This window comes from Nuphar pumila, chromosome 7 (assembly GCF_984573655.1).
Source record: "Nuphar pumila chromosome 7, dmNupPumi1.hap1.1, whole genome shotgun sequence".
Taxonomy (NCBI): Eukaryota; Viridiplantae; Streptophyta; class Magnoliopsida; order Nymphaeales; family Nymphaeaceae; genus Nuphar; species Nuphar pumila.
The window spans coordinates 131,375,312-131,400,074 of NC_143255.1; the positions used below are offsets into that span (position 1 = coordinate 131,375,312).

Consider the following 24,763-nt stretch of genomic DNA (forward strand, 5'->3'; position numbering starts at 1 on the left):
TTTGGGTGCTCTTTTTGGTTTTCATGCGGTTTTAGCATTTTAAGGAACTGGTTTGGACTCTCAAACAAGTGTACTTTTTTGGAGTTAAAACTATCAAAAGTATTTATGTGTATTTGCCCATGCAGGTATTTGCATACTTTGTTTATGTATTTGTCCACGCATATGTATCCATGCATATATTTGTCTATGCATATGTATCCATGCACGTGTCTTGTATGTATTTGTTCAAGCATATGTTTCCATGAATGTATTTGCATATATTTATATGTATTTATCTAGGGATGCCCATGCATGTATTTGTCCATGTTTATGTGCTCATACAGTATTTGTCCATGCATAGATTCCCATGTATTTATCCATGCATGTCATACATATATGCCCATGCATGTATTTATCCATGAATATGTGTCGATGCATGTATACTTGCCCATGAATATGCTTGTATATTTTTCATGCATATTTCGCGAATGCATGTTGTTCATACATGTGTCTATGTATTGTGTGGTTATTGGGTTAGTGAGGCATCAAGGAAGGGCACCAAAGATGTTCATCATTGGTAGATTCCACAACTCACCTCCAGAGGTGAGTTGCATTTCTGAATTGGAGAGGGTGTTCGAGGTGACAACACCCTCACCATTGCCATTTTGATAAAACACAGCTGTGCGTCATGAAATCTCCAAACTCCCAAGCACAGCGTAAAGGGAGTGCTTCTTGCCAGTCTAAAAGCATGCAAAAGACGTTAGAGAGAGAGAGACAGATAAATGGACCATATGAAGGGGCCCGGTCTTAAAGTTAGCGCTCAATAAGCTTTGCTCCTCAAAAGTGTCTCCAGAGGCCAAGGCATGATCCTCACTCTAATTAAGGCGCCTTCCTCGGTCTTCGTAAACATTGCCAAAAATAAGTTAACACACTGATGAAAAAAGTGTGGTAACACATTAAAAATTTAGAATCATGGTCATATTAGCATGAAAGATAGCTCAAATAATGATGAACTTATATACGCAGGTGTGATGATGTTATCATCACTGATAAATTATTTCTTCAGGTGCTGTTGTCTTCTCCGTTTCAATCATCTCTTAGTCAGCATCACAAATACCTCCATGTCATCTCCATTATTTTCAATAGAGCAGAAAATTTCTTATTTGTGGTTGATAATCATTAGCAAATTCATGTTCCAATGGATTCCACTTGTTGCATAAGATTTGAATTTGGAGAAAATTTAAATGGGGGAATACCTACCTGGATTATGAACGGTCTGACTTTCAGCAAATAATGCCTTACAGCGGTAACTTATTTATTCAAGAAAAAACTACAAATTTCCGCTCTTTTGCCACGAGTGACTCAAGACTAATCACTTACCACATTTTACAACCAAAACGCAGTCCAACCGATAACCAATTACAGTCCCCACCCTAAGCCCCCTACATTTCTTTTCATGCATTACATGCACCGCATGGACAAAAACCCAAAAGCCGGATGTGACTTGACCATTCTGCATAAAAAAGCAGGAGTTTATATTCCAATCATGGGTGAAATGAACACAAAATGGCAACCATACGGGATCGCTATGGATGATTGATCTTGTGTAACCCAATGTTAAGATCAGAGGATATGGAAATCAAAACCGGGAAACTCTGGTGCCAGACAGCTTTGAAAACCCGTTTCTGATGAGCCTTCACAGATTGAGAAGGGGTACGTGCATTATACCGTATATCAAATATGTGTATCATGGGGTCTGCAGAACCAGATGTGATGTACAAACCATCAGGAGACCATGCCTGGCCTATTAATGCTGATTGTGAGTCACTGCTTTCTTGTTTCCACCCAAATGAGTGGATCTCCATCTGCCTTACTCTTATGTCAAACAGCCTAAGCTGCTTCCCTGGTGTCCTGCGAACATGTACAGCTTTATCAGCACATTGATCACCATGAACGATAGATTACAACTCCTCTATGCCCTTGAAATGGTTGAAGAATAAAATACATGGCAGTAAAAGGACAGTAAATCCGCAAGGTCTTGAAGCATACCAGTAACCAGTTGATCTAATCCAAACTTAAAAATACTTGTTTGTTTGAGTCAAATGTGAACCCATAAAAAAGTTTGAAAACTTCAAAAGCTAAATTTTTTAAAATACATTCAACATGGTTGAAAACTGACATTCTAATCTAGATCAAGTAGGAGACACCCAACCCGGAGTGAGGATCCAGATCCAGCTACAGCTACGAAGATCCAAAGTCCTGTTTTTCTGGAACAAGCTCTTTTAGATCCAGTCTGCATGTGACATTGTATCGATATCCTCATAAAAGACTAGGGTTATAAGATTGTAGTAGTTTTAAGGAGTACCAGATTGATATGAAACCCTAGTTTTTTTAATTGTTTTCCAGATTTCTTTTTCACTTCCTTGCCTTTATAGTGGTAAAAAAAACACTTCCTTGCTTTTATAGACTTTCCAGTTAATTCATGATTATTTCATAACTTGTTACTATATAAATAAGAATATTAGAATAGCTAAGGATATCTAGATTGACATGAAATCCCAGTTTTTGTTTTTATTGTTTTCCTGATGTCTTGTTTACTTGCTTTTCTAATTTTAAAGTTAATATATACTTAAGTTAAAAGAAGGAAACAAAAGAGAAGTCATGACGGCCTGAGTACACTTGCAAATCACGACATTTGGGGGTTCATGCTATCTCTCCATCAGATGAAGACAGACCAAAACAGGGATAAGCAGAAGTCTCTAGCAAACAGACTAAGAAAACATTACAGTGCAATACAACAATAATTGCTGCCTACACTTCAGAACTGGAGTTTGGAGAAAATGTTACCCTAAAGGGTCTAAGGTTCATCAGCTTTTAAATTGAATTAGCACCGCAAGGTCAAAGGATATCTTAACTCATCATCCACACAGGCAGGACTGCACTGATATCCCGTCCTATAGGCCCATAAATAAACCCCACTAGTTTACAGACTATAATATAACTGCAAAGAATCTACATCTGATGGACATGGCCCAAGGGACATTGGATATGGCATTCTTATAAGTTCTTTGATAAGAATCACATAACATAGCATAGGATACAGTCTCTTAAACCACACCGGATCATAAACATAAGGCATGACATGCATTTAAACTGTATATCTTTACCATGTTAATTCATAAGACCACAAAACATATTAGAGGAATATCCATGATATCTTCTAAATAAATATTAAAAGCACTATCCTGATGAACTTATAAGCAGACTCACCCAGTTTGCACCATGAATAGGTTGAAATCAGATGGATTTGGCAATACTCCCATGCATTTGCTGTCAATTTGATGCTTGAAATCAGCTTTTCCTCCCTCCACATCAAATCCAATAATTCGTTTGTCAGCGCCAGAAGATATTACCATATGCTTTTGAGGCAATCCAGCAACTCCCATAACGGATGAAGAATGAAGAAATCTGTGCAGTAACTTCGGTTTCCAAATACTCCCTCCATCTTTCTCATTCCAGAGAATAACAGCATGGTCACTTCCACCAGTGACAAAACATACAGTACTCCATGGCATGAACATGATGCCGTTAATGACACCCTTAAGATGAGGCTTTTCCTCTAAAAATGTGACTCTTGCCTGCAGACCCAAAAAAAACATGGAATAATCTATTCTTACATTAAACAGGAAAAAAAATCATAGGATCAGACATCAGAAAACAGGATCAGATGGCAGAGGAGGTCACAAAAGAAAGAATATGAATAAAAAGGTAGAAACAGGAGTATAAAAGGAGAAAGAAGAAAAGAAAATAGGGAATGAAGAACAAAGACTTAAAAGAATACATCATAAAAAAAGGAGGATATTAAGAATTGGGAGAATAAGAAAGAGGATGAAAAGACAAGGAAAACAATGCGAACAATGAATGAAGAAAAAAAGTATGGACTCGAACACTTGGAAGGTAAAAAGACACTAGCCGCCATGATCCCTATTCTTTCTCTTAGAGGAGCAACACCTATGAAGTTCTATCCATTCCGTGCTGACCGAGTGAAATCCAATCCATGAATAAATTTGATCTACGGACAGCATCATTGTGGTAAAGGTCATAATACTAGAGGAATCATTATTGCAAGGCATCGAGCGGGAGGCCATAAGCATCTCTTACAGATGAGCACCTTAAGAGTCATATCTTCATGCTGTCGTTATTCACAATCACGTCAAATAAGCATACTGGAACAAGTTATAGAGTAAAAAATTACCATTACATGGACAGCCCCACACACTAATTCAAGATATGTCCATATCAACAGCAGATGCTTCTAGTAAGATGCACTTTATAGAATTTTAGGCTGATCTCATAAGCGATTAACACACAATTCACCAAACTTATGGAGCCACTGACTGCATTGTCCTATCATGGACCTCTCGATAATGATCTTTTATTGTTGATATATGTAAACATATTTCAAGAAACATGAGCATGTTTTCTATTCCACTTTTCCATAAATTTCATGTTGAAAAGATCAATTTTTCTTCAATACTTATATTGTTCAATCTAAATCAGGAAAGTAGACATCATGTCCTACGGTCCCAAGAGGAATGATTTTTCAATATGTCTTTTAGCCTGCATGTGCGTCAAGTTCCCAGCAGTTGATCTCACCTGTTTATCCAATCAAAAATACCATATCTATTTGGGCAATGTAAATCTTGTTCGAAAATTTGTTTAGAATTACTCCTAGTTTGAGCTTCATCTTTAGTTACATCAATTTCATTCTCCCTCCATTAGGGGAGAAAAAACTTCAAGAACTACACGTTGAATTTTTTTTTTACTTTGTTGCTAGCTAGAAGGATCAAGTGAATTTAGTATTTCAAAATTATCATAATATTATCAGGAAATTATGTAAAAATTATTACGCTATTTTTTCCTATATTTTAAAATATAAAAGTTTTCAAATACATCATGATATTGTAATGAAATATCACACTTTTTCTACTTTTGTATTTTGTAATTTCAATATGAACTTAAAATTCTTGATTTTTATAACTTTTATTCTACTACTCAACTGTTGCATCCTAAAAAGCATGGAAGATTTTTTTCTATTTTCATTCTGAAAATTGCACATATTTTAAAAAATATTACCTAAAAATGGACTTTTTTTTAGTTTCTCACAAATGGTCAGACCGATCACTCCATTGGATGGAAATCACTAGTAGCTGGTTTCCCATGTCAAAACCAGCAATGCCTTCAAGATATTGCCAATGTTGACATTGGTGACTATGGTTATGATCCATCCTTCATCTATGGACATGTCATGTTTTGGGGCATCCCCCCTGTCAGGTCCAATTCCACATTTCAGCCCTAGCCTAAGTCTGAGACTTCCCTTTCTTGTTCTTCGCCCTTTTATTCCTTTTTCCTTTTCTTTTTCTGAAAAATTTCACCCTATATGTCTCCTCCCTGTCAGGGTCCAAGTCCATATTTCAGCCCTAGCCTAAGTCTGAGACTTCCCTTTCTTGTTCTTCTTCGCTGTTTTATTCCTTTTTCCTTTTTTTTCTGAAAATTTTCACCCTAAAGATACAAGGCTACTTCCCTTTTGAGAATATGATACTCTCTAAGAGTAAAACCACTATTTGTGAGTCATAGTGCTGCCTACCACTTCATGGTATTTTTCTTCTCTGATTTGCATTGCTTACTCCAAAATTAATTTTGCAGGTAAGGTTTATGGATATAAGGGAACTCATCCCTTCCTTTTCATCTAATATTCAAAATATTCTTAGAGCTAACTATTCTGAACATCAGAACTGCCACTAACACACGTGGCAGCAAAACAATTAGAATTGAGCAATAAATAAAACAATCAATAGCACAGTCTAGGTGCCACATAAAGAACCAGACAGAATATGTCAATGTTGCTTCTGTTTTTAACATATGCTTTTCTCTGGTGTTCATCTTCTTAATTGATCAACATGTGTTCTTGGTTAAAAGAAGGCAGCAGAAACTTTTATAGTTTTATTCCACCAATCAATATCAGAACAAAAAATCTGTTCATCATAAGCTCTGGTGTAAAACTATTGAACTTGGAAGAAAAAGGGGGCAGCAAGACACAAGGTTTATAAGAAATTTGGAAGAAAAAAGCTGATTCTTGATCAATAACAATTATGTTCCTTACTTCCTTAGATGAATTCAAGTTCAGGATTGAGACTTGAGAATCTCCATCATCTGCACTGTATGCAGCAAATATGCTCTCACCACATGGGTGCCATGTTACATCCTCAGGCCACCTCCTCTTTGGAGATACACAGTCAGTTGAACTCAATAATGATACACTGGATCTGTGATTTCATAGATATCACATCAGACAGCAGCAATTTATTTAGACAGTTATAACTCCAACCAGAAAAAAGAAAAGGAAAACAAAAAGTAGAGAGGAAAACAGATAATGCAGCTATAGCATAGTTTGACTATGGTGAAATGAAACAAGCAGAAATACAATAAAGAACCCAATAAGGTTCAATAAGAATACAAAAGAAGTGCACAAGCACTAATCCACCAAGGGATAATACAATCACAAAATGACAAACTCAATAGCACAACACATGCACACAATAGCCACAAAGGGCCAACACAAAAGATAAAAAATATAAAATTTGATTATCAAATGCTTAAAAAGCATTGAAAAATACAAAGGGGAAAACCCCAATTTATAACACAAAAGAGAGAGAGTGGGAGCAGCCCAACTAGTCATTGGGCTAGCCCCCAACTGTCATATTTATGACCCTTGGGAGCAGCCCAACGACTAGTCTTATTGCCCCAACAGCCATATTACATATTTAAATATAAAAACAAAAAAGAAAAATAAATAAAAATGAAAGGAAAAGCAGCTTCTACTAGGATGACACTATTACATGAGTAAAATGACTGAAATACCCCTGATGGGTATTCCAGTTTATATATATATATATATATATATATATATATATATATATATATATATATATATATATATATATATATATATATATATATATATATATATACACGACCCATGTTATTTAACACTTCCCCTCAAACTTACGGTGTGATCACCGAAAGTTTGACAAGAGATAAAAACTGAGGTGAAGGCAAAACCTTAAATAAATCTGTCAGCTGATATTCCAAAGTCATATAAGGCAATTCCATAGTACCTAGCAAAAATTTCTCTGGGACATAGTGACAGTCCATTTTTATATGCTTGGTACGTTCGTGAAAGGTGTGATTGCTTACAATATAGATGACACTCTTATTGTCACAACACATCTTCGAAGGACTAGAGATTACTAAGCTCATATCTTTGAGAAGACTCCTCATCTAAATAATATCCATAGTAGTTGTTGTCATGGCTCGATATTCAGTTTCGATGGATGATAGAGGACATGTTGCTTCTTACACCTCCAAGATATAAGAGAGTCTCCTAAAAATATACAAAGATCAATAGTTGAGACTCTATCATTAGAATTACCAGCCCAATCAGCATAAGTATAAGCAATTAAATCTAAAGAAGAAGATTATGATAGAAATAACCCATTAGTTATAAAATTCTTGATATATCTAACAATTTGAAGAACGGCACTCATGCACCGTAGATGGTGCTTGCAGAAACTGACTAGCAGAGTGAACCACATGAGAAATGTTTGGTATGCTGATGAATAAGTAGGTCAAGGATCCAATCAGTTGTCGGTATGGAGTTGGATCTTCAAGAGGAGTTTCATTGTCTAATCTTAATTTTGAATTTACAACTTCAGGAGTGTCAACCTTCTTATCATCAGAAATTCCAGATTTGGCAATAATATCTACAATTAACTTCATTTGAGACAATATATATGCTCTAGGTGTTCAATACCTAGAAAATATCTTACAAAACCAAGGTCAAACATATCAAAATGTTTTTTAAAAATATTTTTAATTTCATTAATTTTTTTTTGTCACTCCCTGTGATGATCATATTATCAACATATAAGTATTCTTTGAAATATGACGATATTGGTTTTGCACAATTTTGTGAAATTCTTTAAAACATGAGAAAACATTGAATTTTTGCCTAAGAAAATAGATCAATGTATACCTAGTATAATCATCAACCAATATAACATAATCAGAGAGCCCTCCTTTTGACATGACCGGACCCGATCCCCATACATCCGAATGCACAAGTTCAAAAGGTTTGTTTGAGATAAAAGTTATTGAGCCAAAAGAAATTTTCTTCATTTTTCCAAAAATACATTCATTACATATGAACTCCTTAATACAAGAGTCGTTCAAAAATGGAAAAGGAGTTAACTTAGATAGATTAGGATGACCTAATATTTGATGCCATAAAGAAATATCTTTTTCCTTGACAAAATTACAAAATGATTCTTTAGGAAGATGAAGAAAATCCATGTATTAGAGATTTCCCCTCCTATTGTCTTCCCTAATCAGCTTCCTAGACTGATGATCCTGCACCCAACATTTTTTTGAGGAGGAGACCTAATACCAAGGTTGCCACAAAGCGGGAAACGATACGGGAAGTGGAAGCAAAAGCAAGAAGCGATGCATTTTAAAATGTATAGGAAGCAGAAAGCGAGGAATAAAAAAAAAACAATATAAGAATTGAAAGGGAATTTCGTTGGGGCCGGTCCCAAGCCCGGATAAAGGAGGGTTGTGGTAGGCCAGTGACAGCCAGCATAAAAACTTAGTCATACCCTATGAATATGAATCAATATGAGAATTTCGTTGGGGCGTTCCCTACTGAGCGACGTGTTGTACTCTATAGGCCCGGAGGCAGTGATAAATGGGCAAGGGTTGCTAGGTCGTCGCCCGGAAGCGACGTGTCACACCGGCGCCCGGGTGTGGTGTCAAATAGGCAAAGGTTCCCTCACTTTGTTGGACGGATGGAGGTAAAGAAGTTAGTCCAAGACCATAAAATTAGGTTAGCCACTTGGAACATAGGGTCTTTAACTGGTAAGTTGGTAGAGTTAGTAGATGTTATGTGTAGGAAAAAGATTGATATTTTATGTCTACAAGAGACCAAATGGGTAGGTGAGAAGGCAAAAGTGATAGAACCTTGGGGATATAAGATTTGGTATACAAGAATAAATAGAAATAGGAATGGAGTAGGGATTGTTATTGTAAGAACTCCTATGTTTATTAAGAAACCTGGGAGAAAGAGAAAAGAGGGAACTCGCATTTGGGAATCGGCAGCTTCTCAGTCTTCACACAGGCTGCGCTAATACTTCATTAGCCTTAAAAGGGTTATAATAATTAACACATGGACAAAAGTGCCCCTGTATTAGTAACTCATATTACATTAAAATACAAAACTTGGGAATGGATATGGATCCTTTATTGAATGGATCCATATCCAGCCCATATTCTAATATATTCTAATACCCTCCCTCAAGTTGTGCATGGGAGTGAACCATGTGCAACTTGTTCTTCAGATACCAGAAACGTTGACTTGTAAGACCTTTTGTAAACATATCAGCAATTTGGTCTTCTGAAGGCACAAAAACTGGTTTAATCTCTTTGTTTGTTATCTTTTGTCTGATGAAATGTTGATCAATCTCGATATGCTTAGTTCGACTGTGATGAATGGGATTGAATGAAATTTGTATAGCACTTTTATTATCACACATAAGTGTCGAATTTGAGATATCCCCTCCCATCTCTGTAAGTAGATGCCTAATCCAGGTCACTTCTGCAGTGGTGGCTGCTATAGATCTATACTCTGCCTCTGTGCTAGACCTTGCCACAACCTTCTGTTTTCTGCTACTCCATGAGACAAGATTTCTTCCAATGAAAACACAGTATCCTGAAACAGACCTCCTCTCATCTGGATCCCCTGCCCAGTCTGCATCTGTATAGGCCAGTATGTTATGTTTTGGTGACTTCCATGAAGATTGAACATATGTAAGTCCATCGCCTACCGTTCCTTTTAGATAGCGAAGGATGCGTTTGACAGCATCCATGTGACCAGTCTTTGGTTCATGCATGAACTGAGATACTTGATTAACAGAATATAAAATGTCTGGTCTAGTAAAAGTAAGATATTGCAACATACCCACTAAACTGCGATACTTGACTGCATCAGGATATAACTCACCATCACAAATACTGAGCTTTTGGTTAACAACACTGGGTGTAGGTAGAGGTTTACAATCTGTCATTCATGCTTTAGTTAGAAGATCAAGAGTGTATTTGTGTTGAGTTAATGACATTTTGTTATCTTGTCTGTCCACCTCTACACCAAGAAAGTATCTCAGTTCCCCAAGGTCTTTCATTTTGAACTGCATACTCAATAAAACTTTAATTCGTTGAATGTGGTCTGGAGCATTACCAGTGATCACAATATCATCAACATATATGAGTAAGAAAACCAGGGTGGTATCATTCCTATATATAAACAGAGAATGATCTAGTTGGGAACGAAAGAAACCATGCTTCTAAATCTCTAAGGAGAAGCTTTCGAACCATGACCTGGAAGCTTGCTTCAAACCATACAAGGCTTTGGTTAATTTGTATACATACTCTTTTGGGTCTCCCTCTGTATAACCTTGAGGTTGCTCCATTTAGACCTCTTCCTTTAAATTTCCATGAAGGAATGCATTTTTAACATCAAGCTGACTAAGGATCCAGCTATGTTCCATTGTCAAGCCAAGTATGATGCGAATAGTTCCCATTTTCACCACTGGGCTGAATGTCTCATCGTAATCCTGACCATATTCTTGAGTGAAACCCTTGGCTACAAGACGTGCCTTGTACCGTTCAATGCTACCATCTGGTTTATATTTAATTTTATATACCCATTTGGAACCAACAACATTCTTATCTGGAGGACGGTCAACTATCTCCCATGTTTGACACTCATGAAGTGCCTCAATCTCCTCATTCATCGCTTCAATCCATTTGTTGGATTGGACAGCTTGATGAAAACCAAGTGGTTCATCATGTTTTTCAATCTTGGATAGAAAAATTTGAAAGTCCATAGAAAAGTTATCATAACTAACCCATTTTTCAATAGGATGTCTTATCATGCCTGATCTTCTTAGTGCTTCTCTGTTATCAGGCAATGCAACGTGTTCTTCAGCAGGTACATTTGTTTGCTCTCTGGGTCTCCTGGTATACACATTACTTTTGTATCTCAAACACGTTGTTTGTAATGCATCATCTGAAACCGTCTCACCATGTATGCCTTCAGGGGTCAAAATAGTATCTTCGGCAGTATGTGAAATAAGTTCAGCACTAAGCCATGGATCATACCAATTACCAGCTGTGTCACCATGTTCTCGATTGTGATTTGTTTTACTTTCCAGAAAACTATTTTCATCAAAAACAACATTTCTGGAAATTCTAATCTTCTTATTGGTAGGGTCATAACACCTATAACCCTTATGTTCATCTGCATAACCAACAAATTGGCATATGGAGGCTTTGTCCTGAAATTTAGTTCTCATGGATTTGTCAATGTGTACATAACATGTGCATCCAAAAACTCGTAACTCATCATAATCAGGATGTGCACCAAAGAGAACATAATAGGGAGACTGATTTTCAAGGATAGGCATAGGAAGACGATTTATCACGAGTAGCAGTGTGAAAAGCTTCTGTCCAAAGATGGATGTGTGGAAATACAATAAAAGATAAGATTCAGAGCGAGGAGATACGTAAGAAGGTAGGCGTTGCACCCATTGAAAATAAGATGAGAGAGAATCGTTTACGGTGGTTTGGACATATTCGGTGAAGGCCTAATGATGCTCCAGTTAGAAGGATGGAGAAATGGGAAAATATAATAGTTAAAAGAGGTTGGGGTAAGCCTAGGAAGACTTGGATGGAGATGATAGGAAAGGATATGAATGCTTTGAACCTCACAGAGGATATGGCATTGGATAGAATGATTGGAGGAGAAGGATTCATGTGGAAGACCCAGAATGATTTTCTTTGTTGGTTCATATCGCCAACCCCAATTGTTTGGGATGAAGGCGTAGTTGTTGTTGTTGTTGTAATAGCTAAATACCCAATAGGGATATTTTACTCTTTTCACAGTCTAGGTTGTGCCCATTTGGGGCATAACATTCCTTTTATTTTTGTTTTTGTAAACTAGGAATTTGGTTTTGTTTTGAGGGCATAATAGTTATCAGCCATTAGAGTCGTTGGGAGCTCCCCAATGGCTCTATTTCTAGTAGTTGGGGAGAGTCCCAATGGCTCTAAGTGTGGGCCTTTATGTATATATAGGGGTGAATCCCCTCTTGTAAGTTCAATGCTTTTCTAAGTATTTTTTGGATATACAAATCTCTATATTTTTATTGCGCTCATGGCCCGTAAGTGGCCTATGTGTATGTGTTCATGTGATTGAACCATAAGTGGTCATTGTGCTTTTGAATAGTGTGTTGTTGTAAGCCTATAAGAGGCACTTTCTTGTTCTTGTTTCATTACACTATATACCAACCCATCTCCTGTCGTGCCCTTCAAGTATATTAATATCCTTTTTGTTGCCTCCATACAATTGACCCTTGGTTCATGCATGAATTGAGATATTTGGTTTACAACATATACTATATCTGGCCTAGTAAAAGTAAGGTATTGAAGCATACCCACTATACTTTTGTATTCAGTTGGATCCTCATACAACTCTCCTGTGCAGCTTAATCTCCGATGTATTGGACTTGGTGTGGAGACAGGTTTATAATCTTTTATACTACTTTTAGCAAACAGATCCATGGTATATTTGTGTTGTATCATAGCAAGGTCACCATTTTGAAACCAATCCACTTCCACCCCCAGGAAATATTTCAACTTCCTGAGATCCTTCATTTGAAGTTTCATGGCAAGGACAATCATGATCTCTTTAATATGCTCTTTCACAATGATATCATCAATATAAATAAGCAATAATGTCATCCTTCCTTTCTTGTAGATGAAAAGAGAGTGATCATGAAGAGATCGATGAAAGCCATGATTCTGGATTTCTGAAGAAAAACTCTCGAACCAAGACCTCAAGGCTTGCTTCAAACCATATATTGCCCTCTTCAATTTGCAAACACGAGTCATTGGGTCTTTAATATGGTACCCTGTAGGTTGTTCCATATAAACTTCTTCTTTCAAGCTACCATGTAGAAACATATTTTTCACATCCAATTGAGTTAAAGACCAACTATAGTTAACGACAAAGGATAAAATCAATCTTATGGTGCACATCTTGACAACAGGGTTGAACGTCTCATCATAATCCAAGTCATACTCCTAGATGAAGCTTTTTGCCACAAGTCTGGCTTTGTAATTCTCTATTAAGCTATCAAGTTTATATTTTATCTTATAGACCCATTTCAAACTGACTACATTTTCATTAGGCATTGGTACAACTTCCCACATTTGACACTCATAAAGGGCCTTCATTTCTTTATTCAAAGCTTCCACCCATCTCTGATTTTTGGCAACTTGATTATACGATCTAGGCTCATCATGCTTAGTTATCTCAGTTAAGAACAATTGATGATCTTTAGAGAAGTTTCCATAACTTACCCATCTCTCAATTGGTTGTCGGATCCTTCCTCGTCTTCTTGGCTTGATAACGTTTTCTCCTACACGCAAAACCTCATGGGTTGTCGGTCCTGTTCCTGCAGCTTTGGATCTTCTACTGTACACTGCACCTTCTTTGTACCTGTGAAATTCAGGTAAGGACTGATCAACAACATCTTGTTGTACACTAAAGGCACATGTGATATGAGCCTCACTAAAAGTGCGAGCATCATTGGAGTGCACGTATGCGAAACGCAAGCTGTGAGGTGCACGGGCCAGGTGAGACGAGTTGGTGCAGGCAGAGGGTCAGAAACACAGGCAGATACATTACTCAGACGCATATAGTGTGTGGTCGTGCAGAGCACAGGTGAGTGCGTGACACAATGCGCGAGGCACAACGTGAAGGCACGTGGCGTGTGGTAGTGACGCCCATGCGGAAGCACAGGAGCGTGATGCGTGGGCACGACGCAACGCGCATGCGCGACGCAGTGCACAAACGCATGGCGGGGGGACAGCGGGCGTTGCACGAGGCGCGTACGCGAGGGGCAAAAGAGCAACATCAACACGCGTGGCGGGTGACGGGGACGGGCATTGCGCGAGGCGCAAGCGCGAGATGTGAGCGTTGAGTCAGCATGTGTGTTGGCTTTGCTGAGCTGGTGTGTTCTGATTGGAAGATGCTAAGACACCAAAGTTGACCTGCCAAGTCAACAGTTGGCCCTGTCTTGGACGTGGATCAAATGAGCCTATAAATAGGCCATTGAGGCTTATGTTTGGGAGATCTCTGAATATTGAAGCAATTGGGAAATTCGGTAAGGGCCTGTAGGGCTTCATTGGGCTCTCTTTCTGAGAGTAGGCCTCACTGAGTGAGGATTGGCCTTGGAGGTGAGTTAGCTCATCTCTTAAGGAGCTCCCATCATCTCCTTCCTCTCCACCTCCTCTTCTATTTTCTTGTTCATCGAAAATCATAGAAGGAGATGTAATCCAGCAAAGTCATTATTGAAGAATAGAAAGGCTACATCTTGATTCCATATCAGACCGGTGATCTATATTAAAAAAGATTGAGGTTCATAAAAGCTAGAATTTCCGATTCGTTGTCTATTGTGCAATGAAGTAACTCAGCAAGCTCCGAGAAGACGATCATTAGGTTGTCCCTCCATTAATCAGCATTTTCCTGGAAACAAATTGAAGTGATGTTCTAGAGCCATCAAACTGATCAATCATACACGTTGTATTGTGATTCCTTTCCTGATTCAGGGAACAATGAACCTACAAGGGCTAAACACGGATCAAATAAAGTGATCTGGTTTGAAGGGATGAATCTGTGGAACAGCTACACGCATACAGTTAATCAGCTACATTGAATTCCTCTTCTCTTTTTACCGAACTCAGATCTAACACTTCTGGATTAGTGCACGCCCTATTACTAGTGCTTTCAGCTATAAGACTTCAAAATACACTTGCTAGCCCTTGCCAGCCGTAACCTACCTAATATAATTCCATTCCGCATGCTACCTGTTCGTGTAAAGGTCATCGAGGTTTTAAAAGGCATAGATCTTGGGCACGGTTCTAGCGAGACCGTATCAAGTGGTATCAGAGCGGTTTGCCGCATAAATCGAAGCTTTTTAAGTGATTTTACTTGAAGTTCATCTACTGAATGTCGTCGAGCTTGGTGGAGTGTAACAAGTTGTTACAGCGTACAGCAGACTGCGTGTGGCGCAACTGATCACTGCATCTGCTGATTACAGCAACGCACAGCAGTGCATTTCAGCTGATTGCGCATCTGACGCATTTCTCTCTCAGAGTCATTTGTCGTTATATTCAAGTCTGCTCAACAATTCCTGTGCAGATCATAGCTGAGTTCGTCAGCTTATCATTTGAAGGAGAGTTGCGATCGATGCCGCGTAATTCAATGTAGCAGATACTGCAGCAACATTGGCGCAATCAGTGCAAATCATCGAGCGTGCATCTACATGAACTTGCTGCAATCGTTGTGCAGATCGTGTTCACTCAGTACCGCATATTGCAGCAAGCACGTCGAAACTTGTACGGAAAAGGCCGATCCGCAGGTGCAGCAAACCTATGGTCTGTTGTGAGTGGTTGCTACCGCATCGCAGGGACGGATTTGCATCATCCACAAGCACTGCAACTAAGTGATTGATCGCCGCATTCCGCAGCGACGCTCACAATCGTGTTGCATTCATCAACTTAGTGTTGTGTGTGCCTGTCATCACACGCCTAAGCTATTGCAGTTTGCAGCTGCAGATCAAGCGGTCATCAGTTTACTTTGCACAGTTTGATTTGGTTGTGCAGCAGTGAATGTGCAGGAGACAATGTGCTTGCTGTATTGTGCACCTGTGCAATGACTTGAACTTCCTGCGCCTGTAAAAAAATGCAGAATACACCGTGAACTGTAGTACAAGCACCTCACCTCTACGCACTGCAGTGTCCTATGTACCGCATCGTGAGGTTGCGTCCGCCACAGCGCAACGCAACGCTGCATCACCACACACAACAAGTAACTGTAGCTACTGCTGCACATTTGCAAGACTTGCCGAGCCAAAGTTTGCACCGGCCAGGCATAGCCGTCCCTGCCCCGTAACTCTTATCCAGTGCATTTCAGCAAATGCTTACCGCAGATTAGCACTGAGCTATACAGTGCCGCTGCAGTTACAGTAAACAGCATCACTTGTGTGACTAAACTGCGGAAGATACTGTTGATGCTCGAGCCTAAGACGGTTCTGCAAGAGGCGAGACTTAGATTCGGCATTGAGATCTAAATTCTGAGCAGTCAACAGCCGCCGTGCCGCTTTCTGCAATATTTCACAGCATTTGCCGAGCAACGCACGTTCTTAGCTTAGACTGTTGCATTGCTGCCGCCTGTGCACACCTGCAGGAGTTACTGCATTTCTGCAGAGTGCCGCAAGGTTGCTTGCTGTGCAACGCACGTTTGCCTTGAGTACTGCTACCTTGCAGTGCTGCATTTGCACCGGTGTTTGATACGATATCAGTCTTTTACTGTAAGATACAACTGTCTTGTGCTCCTATTGCTGATCAGCAGGGTGCTCATCTGTGCACACAGCTGGTCCACAATCAGTGTGCCACTGTCACCGCGTCAGCAAGTTGTCATGCACAGCTAACCCTCAGACTGTCTTGCATGACAGCATCTTCTGTGCAACTACGTGTACTTGCTGAAATTTCGGTGCCGATCGAGCTTCGGGCATCGCAGCAAACCGGTTGCACCGTGCACGATTTGTTACTGCATTATCTTGCATAAGTTGTTGCCTACACAAGTCAAGTTACTGTGTGTGTCAGCTATTGAACTGCTGCACAGCAACTGCATCACATACGCATTATTTCTGTGCCGGACTGAAGTCTTTACGCACAGCAGGGCAATCTCATCAACAGCTGCCAAGTAAATCTGTCATTGGCATTAAGTATCAGTGTTTGCTGCAGGCAACGCATTGGTCATTGAATATGAGTTCAAATTGTAGCTCATGGCATGAGTATCGGCAACAGCAGTGTGAAGGCTCAAGCACACCGAGGAACTCAAGGATGCAACCTTATGCTTGGCAACCTCAGACGCAGCAACAAAGAGAGAATGCACATGATGTGTATTATCATAAATTGTTGTCTTCTCTGCATCCTCCACAGCGTAGGAATCCTAAAACCGAATCTGGAAGAAAGACCTTGAAGGACTCACATACTCACGGCAGAACATCGTGATATATGTATGTTGTTTGGATGAATGTGTGCATCAGGCGCATGATTTTGCTGACACTATGAACTATGCAAAGAATAGTCAAGTGTGTGACTCACATAGACAACCTGTAACAAGGCATCATTCGCAGCAGTGTAATAAGGTTATGGTTGGTCAGGACAGTTGTCCGCTAGCAGAGCATGATGTGTATGTATATTCACATCATGAGCAGAAAGGCCACGCACATCTTGCAGGAATTCCAATGCGTAAACCTTATCAGCGGAATGAGGATCATGTATATGGTGCAAGTAGCCATGAAGTATCATATCTGGACCAACCCAAGGATGCTGAATTTACATCTGAGTTCCATGACTCAAACAGAGTGCTAGCTCGAGAAAGTGAGCAAGAATATGGTTGTCCCTATTATGATCGGTACGAAGGCTATAGTGATGACTATGCAGCGGGGAAATCACATGACTATGCATATGATGCTCAAAACGCAGCTGAAGGGAACATTCAATTGTGTCACTATACTAGAGATAACTCTTTGAGTCAAAAGACAAACTCTGAGTCACGAATAGAGTCTTTGCTACAGCGCATGATAGAACGTCTTGATGAATGGGGTTCGACGCTTCGTACAGCATATCGCACCAAGACTGCACTTGAACCAGCTGAAGATAATAACAGCATGCTAGATGAGAATCAAGCAGCTAAGGTCAGCCAATCCAAGTCGGCTTAACACTGTCAATTATTACCGGATGCAAATGAGGATAAAATGACCATATGCAATGCCTATGCTGAGAACGGGTTTACAAAGCCTGTTTGTCCATCGAGTGCCCAGAATGAGATGTCCAATTGGGAGCAAGAAGGACAAGAGTATTTTGAACCTCGACAATTATCGCATGCTGAGCATGACATAGAAGATCATGAATTACAGCAGGAATGTGGACATAAAGTGGTGTACAGTCGTGGAACAAATTTTATGGAAAATGGCAGCGCAAGCCTGTGCACCAAAAGAGAGGCTAAGAAAAAACGGAAAGCGGATATTCTGCTGCATTATATGGATGAGCAACCAAAGTGGGCTCTGACTCGTGTTAGATTGCCGGAAGGGAAGTTGGCTATAGTTAAAGAGCACAAGAACAGATTTGAGTCACCAACAATCACAACTCGGCGGCAGCCTATGCAGTTGCTGGGTGAAATGAAAGGCACTAAATATCAATGGAGGCCAATAGGCCGATGCTTAATGGACAATAAGTTGCGAAGTGGTTAAAGGCAGTTCACCATAACCATGCAGGAATGGCATGAATTTCCATTCGATCCGGGAGGGTGAAAATTAGACAAAGATGAAATTGGGCTACTAGTAGTGAAGTAGTAGTAGCATGAAATAAATTGGCTTAGTAGGCAACCGAAAATAAAGCGTGGTATGGAAGGGCCATAACCCACAGAGCGTCGGAGTCTTGAGATCAAGACCATGCGGAGCGTGGTGGATTGATACGAGCCTCACTAAAAGTGCCAGCGTCATTGGAGTGCATCGTATGCGAAAGGCAAGCTGTGAGGTGCACAGGCCAGGTGAGATGAGCTGGTGTAGGCAGAGGGTCAAAAACGCAGACAGAGGCATTACTCGGACGCATATAGCGTGTGGTCGTGTAGAGCACAGACGGGCGTGAGGCACAACGTGCAGGCACATGGCATGTGGTAGTGTGACACCCATGTGGAAGCACAGGAGCGTGACACGCGAGCAAGAACGCGCATGCGCGATGCAGCGCGCAAGCGCATGGCGGGGGACAACGGGCGGGCATTGCGCGAGGCAAAAGAGCAGCGTCAGCACGCGTGGCGGGTGACGCGGACGGGCGTTGCGCGAGGTGCAACTGTAGGATTGTGAACACCCCAAATTTTTCAAAATATTATAAATATTTCATTTTTGCCCCTGATTCCATTTTCTGAGTAAATGAGTCACTTTTAAATCTAAATTCCAGTTTATTTCTCAGATTTTTCTGAAATTAAATTCATTTTATATATCTGACTCGATTTCGGATTCGGATCCATTGTCAAAATCCAAATCTGAGCTTCGTTATTCAATTTTAAATCAAATTCTCAAAATTACCAAAATAACTTTTTGAAAGGCTCAGACAGTTCGTCCGATATCTGTTTGGATCCATTGTGTTGTATTTCCCGATTCGAGGTTCAAAACTCGAATATTTTCTCAAAACCTGGATCCAAACCCATTTTCTGAAGAATTTTTTTTAAAAATAAACCCGAATTTTTAGAAAACCCCTCTTTTGTAAATATTTCTCAAAATTCCAAAAATAGTTTTTAATTTCTCATTTTTTCCTAGTTTTAAAACTTTTATTTCAAAAAAATAGAAAATACAAATATATATATATATACAAAAATACAAAGAAAAGAAAAAAATAGTTTTGAAAACCTCTTTTTGAAAAACATCTTTTAACTAAAACCATTTTTTTGAAAAAACTTTTGAAAAAGACCACCCTTTTGAAAAATCTTTAAAAAAAAAACGGGGATTCATCCTTTGATAAAAGCCCTTTAACGAAAAAAATCTCTTTTAGGGTTACAGAAGCTCTCTCTCTCTCTCTCTCTCTCTCTCTCTCTCTCTCTCTCTCTCTCTCTCTCTCTCGACCCTTCCTCTCGTCCCTACATAAGCAACCGCAGGCCATCGATTCACCCATCCGCCCTCACCCCAGCATCCTTCTTCACGATCTCTTGATCTGTCTCTCACCACACCACCCTCTCGAGGCTTCATCCGAACCACGCTTCACCCCTTCACCCTTCTAACATCGGATTCCTCTTTCTCTCGTGATAGCCACGAGGTTAGACGTCGAAGCACCAACCCTCCTCCTGATTTGCTCTGGATCAGCCAAAGAAAGGGGATCATCCAGCCACAGCCCCGATAGCCAACGATTCATAGTAGTTCGGCAAACTTCCATTGACGGACGTTCTGTTTCCCCCGAAATCATTGAACGAGTTGGGTTACAGGAGTCCTTTTGTTTCAACTGAACTGCTGAAGAAGGATCTCTTTCTGCAAGGTGCTTCCACTGTAGTCGCTTGAGAGAGACTCCAATCCCCCTGCCGAGCCAATGTGTCATTGAAGCAATGGTTGCAACGGTGGATTTTATGGACTATACATTCAAGTGGGTTATGAAGGGTCAGGGAATGAATACTAAGAAGGGCTACCCTTGTTAAGACATGCAAGCAACTTGCTATCAGGCTGTTGTAAAACGATCTGTTGGTGGATGTGAAAGCAGAGCAACATTGATTAAGGAAGCAGGAAAGAAGTCTTACACATTTGTTGTGGTAAGTCCCAACCTTGCAAAACTTGCAAATTTTCCAGAGTGTGAGGTGTTTATTCATATTGCTTGCCCTCAAACTGCACTTTTGGATAGCAAAGAGTTTTTTTTTTAGTAATCACTCCCTTTTGAAGCTATACTAGCTTTCAACAGGTATGTTTTCTTAAATGCTTTAATTATTGATGATTTCCCGGGTTGACAGAGCAACACAGATCTTGCTTTCATTTGTATATTAGTTAGCATCCTTTGATTTCTGATGAGCGCTATTCTATTTTTTTATGTTTCTTGAATTTTAAACAGATTTACTCTGTTTACAAATAGATTTTAGTGGATCCTGATGTCCGTACAGCACCTTCCATTCTGACAGTCTATAGCTGGCGACATTTTCATGCTCGTTTTGAAGTTTCAGCTCGTTTTTATGTTGTTCATACATTTTCTTTTTTTAGCAGCAATACCTTCACTGTGGTACTCATTCGTGCAGACTATTTAGTAGCCGTTTAGTTGTTGTTTGCTGAGCATGTGCCCTAAGATGCAGACATGAAACCAAGGACAAAGTTTTGCATGTTATAGAAGCAAGATATCTGCTTTCTGAAGTAATATTTGAAATTGTCATAGCTTTCTTATAGAAAAGAGCCTTTGAAGTATTGTCGGTTGACAGATTTGTCTTCTGCCATTTGAATGAAGCTGAAGATGCCATTTGTGTATCATGCATCTTCTTTCCTTTCTCATATATATAGGATATATATCATATACATGTTCTAACAAGCCTTTCTCATATATGTATTATAATAGGTACTCCCTCATTAATGCAATATATCATATACACATTCTATCATACATGCACCTCTTGCCACCACCCTGTCTCATTCATTACAGCCCCTTTGCATTTCCTTCAACTTCCACCAACAGCATCCTGTACATCACTCACAATTCTGCATACATTACCACTTCATGTGTACACCATAGCATGCACCTTTCATTTTATCTCCTCCATTCCATTTCCCCTGTGCACCTACTTCAATCACCATCACTTATTTCCAGCTTCACTAAAACCACTTTACCTGTCATACCTACTCATTTGCCTTCACTCCTTTCACAGCGATTACTTGCATCATTGCACCTATCACACTACCTCCCTGGTTATATCAATACCTGGACCCATGCACTCCAAATATTCATATACCATTGTATACTGGGCGGTATTTACAGCAGTACTCACATCTTCACACCTACATTTAGTCATAATCTACATGTCGTGTACAGTAAATTTCTAGTTGAATGTCACACACACACACACACACACCATTTCCCTGTTTTTTCAGTTTATCATCATAGGTGTCACTCAGTGTTGTTTAATGATGCTTGTTTTAAATAGTCATACCATGTTTCGTCCCCTCTTACATCCTTTCTATAACATGTTTGTGTGTCTTCATCATGTCATGGTATATTCGCAAGGCATGTTGGAGGGGCAACACTGTATGATGTAACAATCTTGCTTTCAGGAAGATGCATTAGAGACTTCTGGAGAGAAATTTTGGTGGGATTTCGACATCGAGGTTCATATCAGCAGATTGATTCCTCACCTTGCTCTGGTACAACACACCATCTTGACAAGATATTCTCCACAGCAAATTGATTTGCAATGAATCGGTCTCGGTGAATTAATTTTATGCTAAGCGAGATGGTAAATGATGAAATCTGAGCATTGCGATGCATCATCGACTCAGCAACCTACTGCCTCAATTGATGGTACTCACAACAGATGCAATGGTAACAATATACAGGTGAAAATTAATAATAACAGAGGATCAATGCAGAAACATGAAGATCGGGATGTAAACAGATAATCAAAATTATAATAAAATGAAATAGGAAACAGAATGCTACAAGATATATCAAAACGTAAGTCAAAAGTCAGAAAATTGAGGGAGATTAATACACAAATCGAAAATTCTTTAATCAGCTGAAACAATAAGCCGAACTTGGAAGGTAATCTTAGGGCATACTCACAAATGGGCATACGAATGGCACCGTGCACCATTTTATAAGAGGTGATTAAATCCTAAGTTGATGATTTACATCAATGGCCATAGTTAGGATGTGAACAAAACTTAGAATTTTCATCTTTTATAGAATAACACTGGATCCACAATGGATCTCCTTTCAAAAATCATCATATTTTCAAATATTTTCTTCCATTATTAGAGTTTAATTCAAAATTAACTCAATATATATATATATCAATGGCCATAGTCAGGATATATTGAGAGTTAATTTCATTTCAAACTCTATAGAGGCACCAAAATATATTTTATTCTTCACTTGAGTTTAAATATCATTGCTATATAATACATCCAATGACCATAGTCAGGGGTGTATTATATCTTCAATCTTATTTTAAATTCACTTAAAGAATGAAATATGATTTTTCTAAACCAAATCTCAAATTCTTTCATTCATTTCATCATTTAGAATAGAATTATATCATATTTTCAAAATTCTTTTCCAAAATCAAGTGATTTTGAGATATATTCTTCAAATATCTTCCTCATTTCTCAAATCAATCTTCAATTTCTATTTCAATTCATTCTTCTATCTTATTTCAAAGATTCAGATTTCAATTTCAAAATCCAATTTGACTTTGAAATTTCAAAATTCATTCATGTATTCTAAATTCAATTTCCAATCCAAATCCAATTTCAAAGCTCAATTCAACTTTGAAAATTCAAAATTCATTCTCATTCTCATTTTTAAACTTCAAAAATCAAACTTATTCTTTGTCTACCTAAAGATTGAATCTTGGTGCTCAATTAAAAATCAAAGCTTTAAGATTGATTCTGAATCTCAAAATTCGATGTTTCCTAAATTTTAAATTCAATCTGGGTTTTCAAAAACCCAGGTCCATCTTCAAAAGTCCCATTTGGACTTTCAAAATCCAAAATTAGAACTCAATTCCACTTTGGATCCAGATTTCGGATCCAATTTTATATTAGATCTCAGATTTCGGATCCAATTCCACTTAGAATTCCAGAATACAACTTCATCTTGAATCTCAGACTCCGGATCCAACTTCATTTAGGACCCTAGATTTCGAATCCAACTTCATTTTGGATCCCAAACTTCAGGTCCAATTCCATTTAGGATTCCAGATTTCAAAATCCAATTCTATTCCCAACTTCAGATTTCAAAGCCAAATTCCTTTTTCAAATCCCATCTGGACATCTTAAATCAAATATTATTTTCGAATTCCATTTGGATTTCTCAAAATCCAAAATCCATCCTGATTTCAAACTTTAAATCTGGACTTCAATTCCACTTCAAATCACAGGTTCAAAATTCAAATTTAAAATTCATTTCTGATTCTGAAACTTCACCCTCAGATCATTCTTTTCAAATCAAGATTTATTTTCCCAACTTTGATTATTTCAAAAACTTAGAACTTCAAATATCTTTCCTGATCTATCTCAAGTTCTAAGTTAGATTCAACCATTTCTTCACCTCATTCGTCTCAGAAACACTTGGAAATTTTCAAATCATTTTCTCAAAAGAGCATACATCTTTGCATTTACACAAGCATGATTCAATGTGCATTTTAGACTTAGAATAAATTCTTAGACAATATCAAAGCAAAGCAAAAGTCATAAATTTGATCCTTGGATCGATTACCCCTGGTAAAGGCGCCAGGAACGGTCGAACCTCGTACCGACGAGCGAGCCCCATCTCTCAATTTTTCCTACAAATATTTCAAAACGGAGGCGAGTAATTTTTCTAAATATTTTCAAAATTAAGGTCAAGTGAGACCTTCGCAAAAGAGTTCATCTCTCTCTTCTCTCCTTTTTTTTTCTCTTCTCTCTTCTTTTCTGTCTTTTATTCTCCCCTTCAAAAAGGGAAAATAGAGGTTAGAAAGGAAAAGAGAAGGAAGAGAGAGAAACCACAAGACGAAAAAAATTTCGATGATCACAAGGATGCAAGTGTTGAGTCAGCAAGCGTGCTGGCTTTGTTGAGCTGGTGTGTTCTGATTGGAAGATGCTAAGACAGCAAAGTTGACCTATCAGGTCAACAGTTGACCCTATCTTGGACGTGGATCAACGGAGCCTATAAATAGGCCATTGAGGCTTACGTTTGGGAGATCTCTGAATATTGAAGCAATTGGGAAATTCGGTAAGGGCCTGTAGGGCTTCATTGGGCTCTCTTTCTGAGAGTAGGCCTCACTGAGTGAGGATTGGCCTTGGAGGTGAGTTAGCTCATCTCTCAA

The 24,763-nt window shown here is 38.9% G+C and overlaps 1 protein-coding gene across 1 annotated transcript in view; it reads right to left on the reverse strand.

The window, feature by feature from the left end:
• Window positions 1–1,265: 1,265 nt before the first annotated feature.
• The window catches only part of LOC149833573 (uncharacterized), a 63,082-nt gene continuing 39,584 nt past the window's right edge, over window positions 1,266–24,763 (reverse strand). Inside the window, exons 5-7 of the mRNA XM_090012907.1 lie at window positions 6,143–6,305; window positions 3,250–3,617; window positions 1,266–1,890 (exon numbers count right to left, since the gene is read on the reverse strand). Of these exons, the coding sequence (XP_089869033.1) occupies window positions 1,566–1,890; window positions 3,250–3,617; window positions 6,143–6,305 (856 nt within the window). The 3' untranslated portion in view covers window positions 1,266–1,565. The remainder of the gene's footprint in view (window positions 1,891–3,249; window positions 3,618–6,142; window positions 6,306–24,763) is intronic.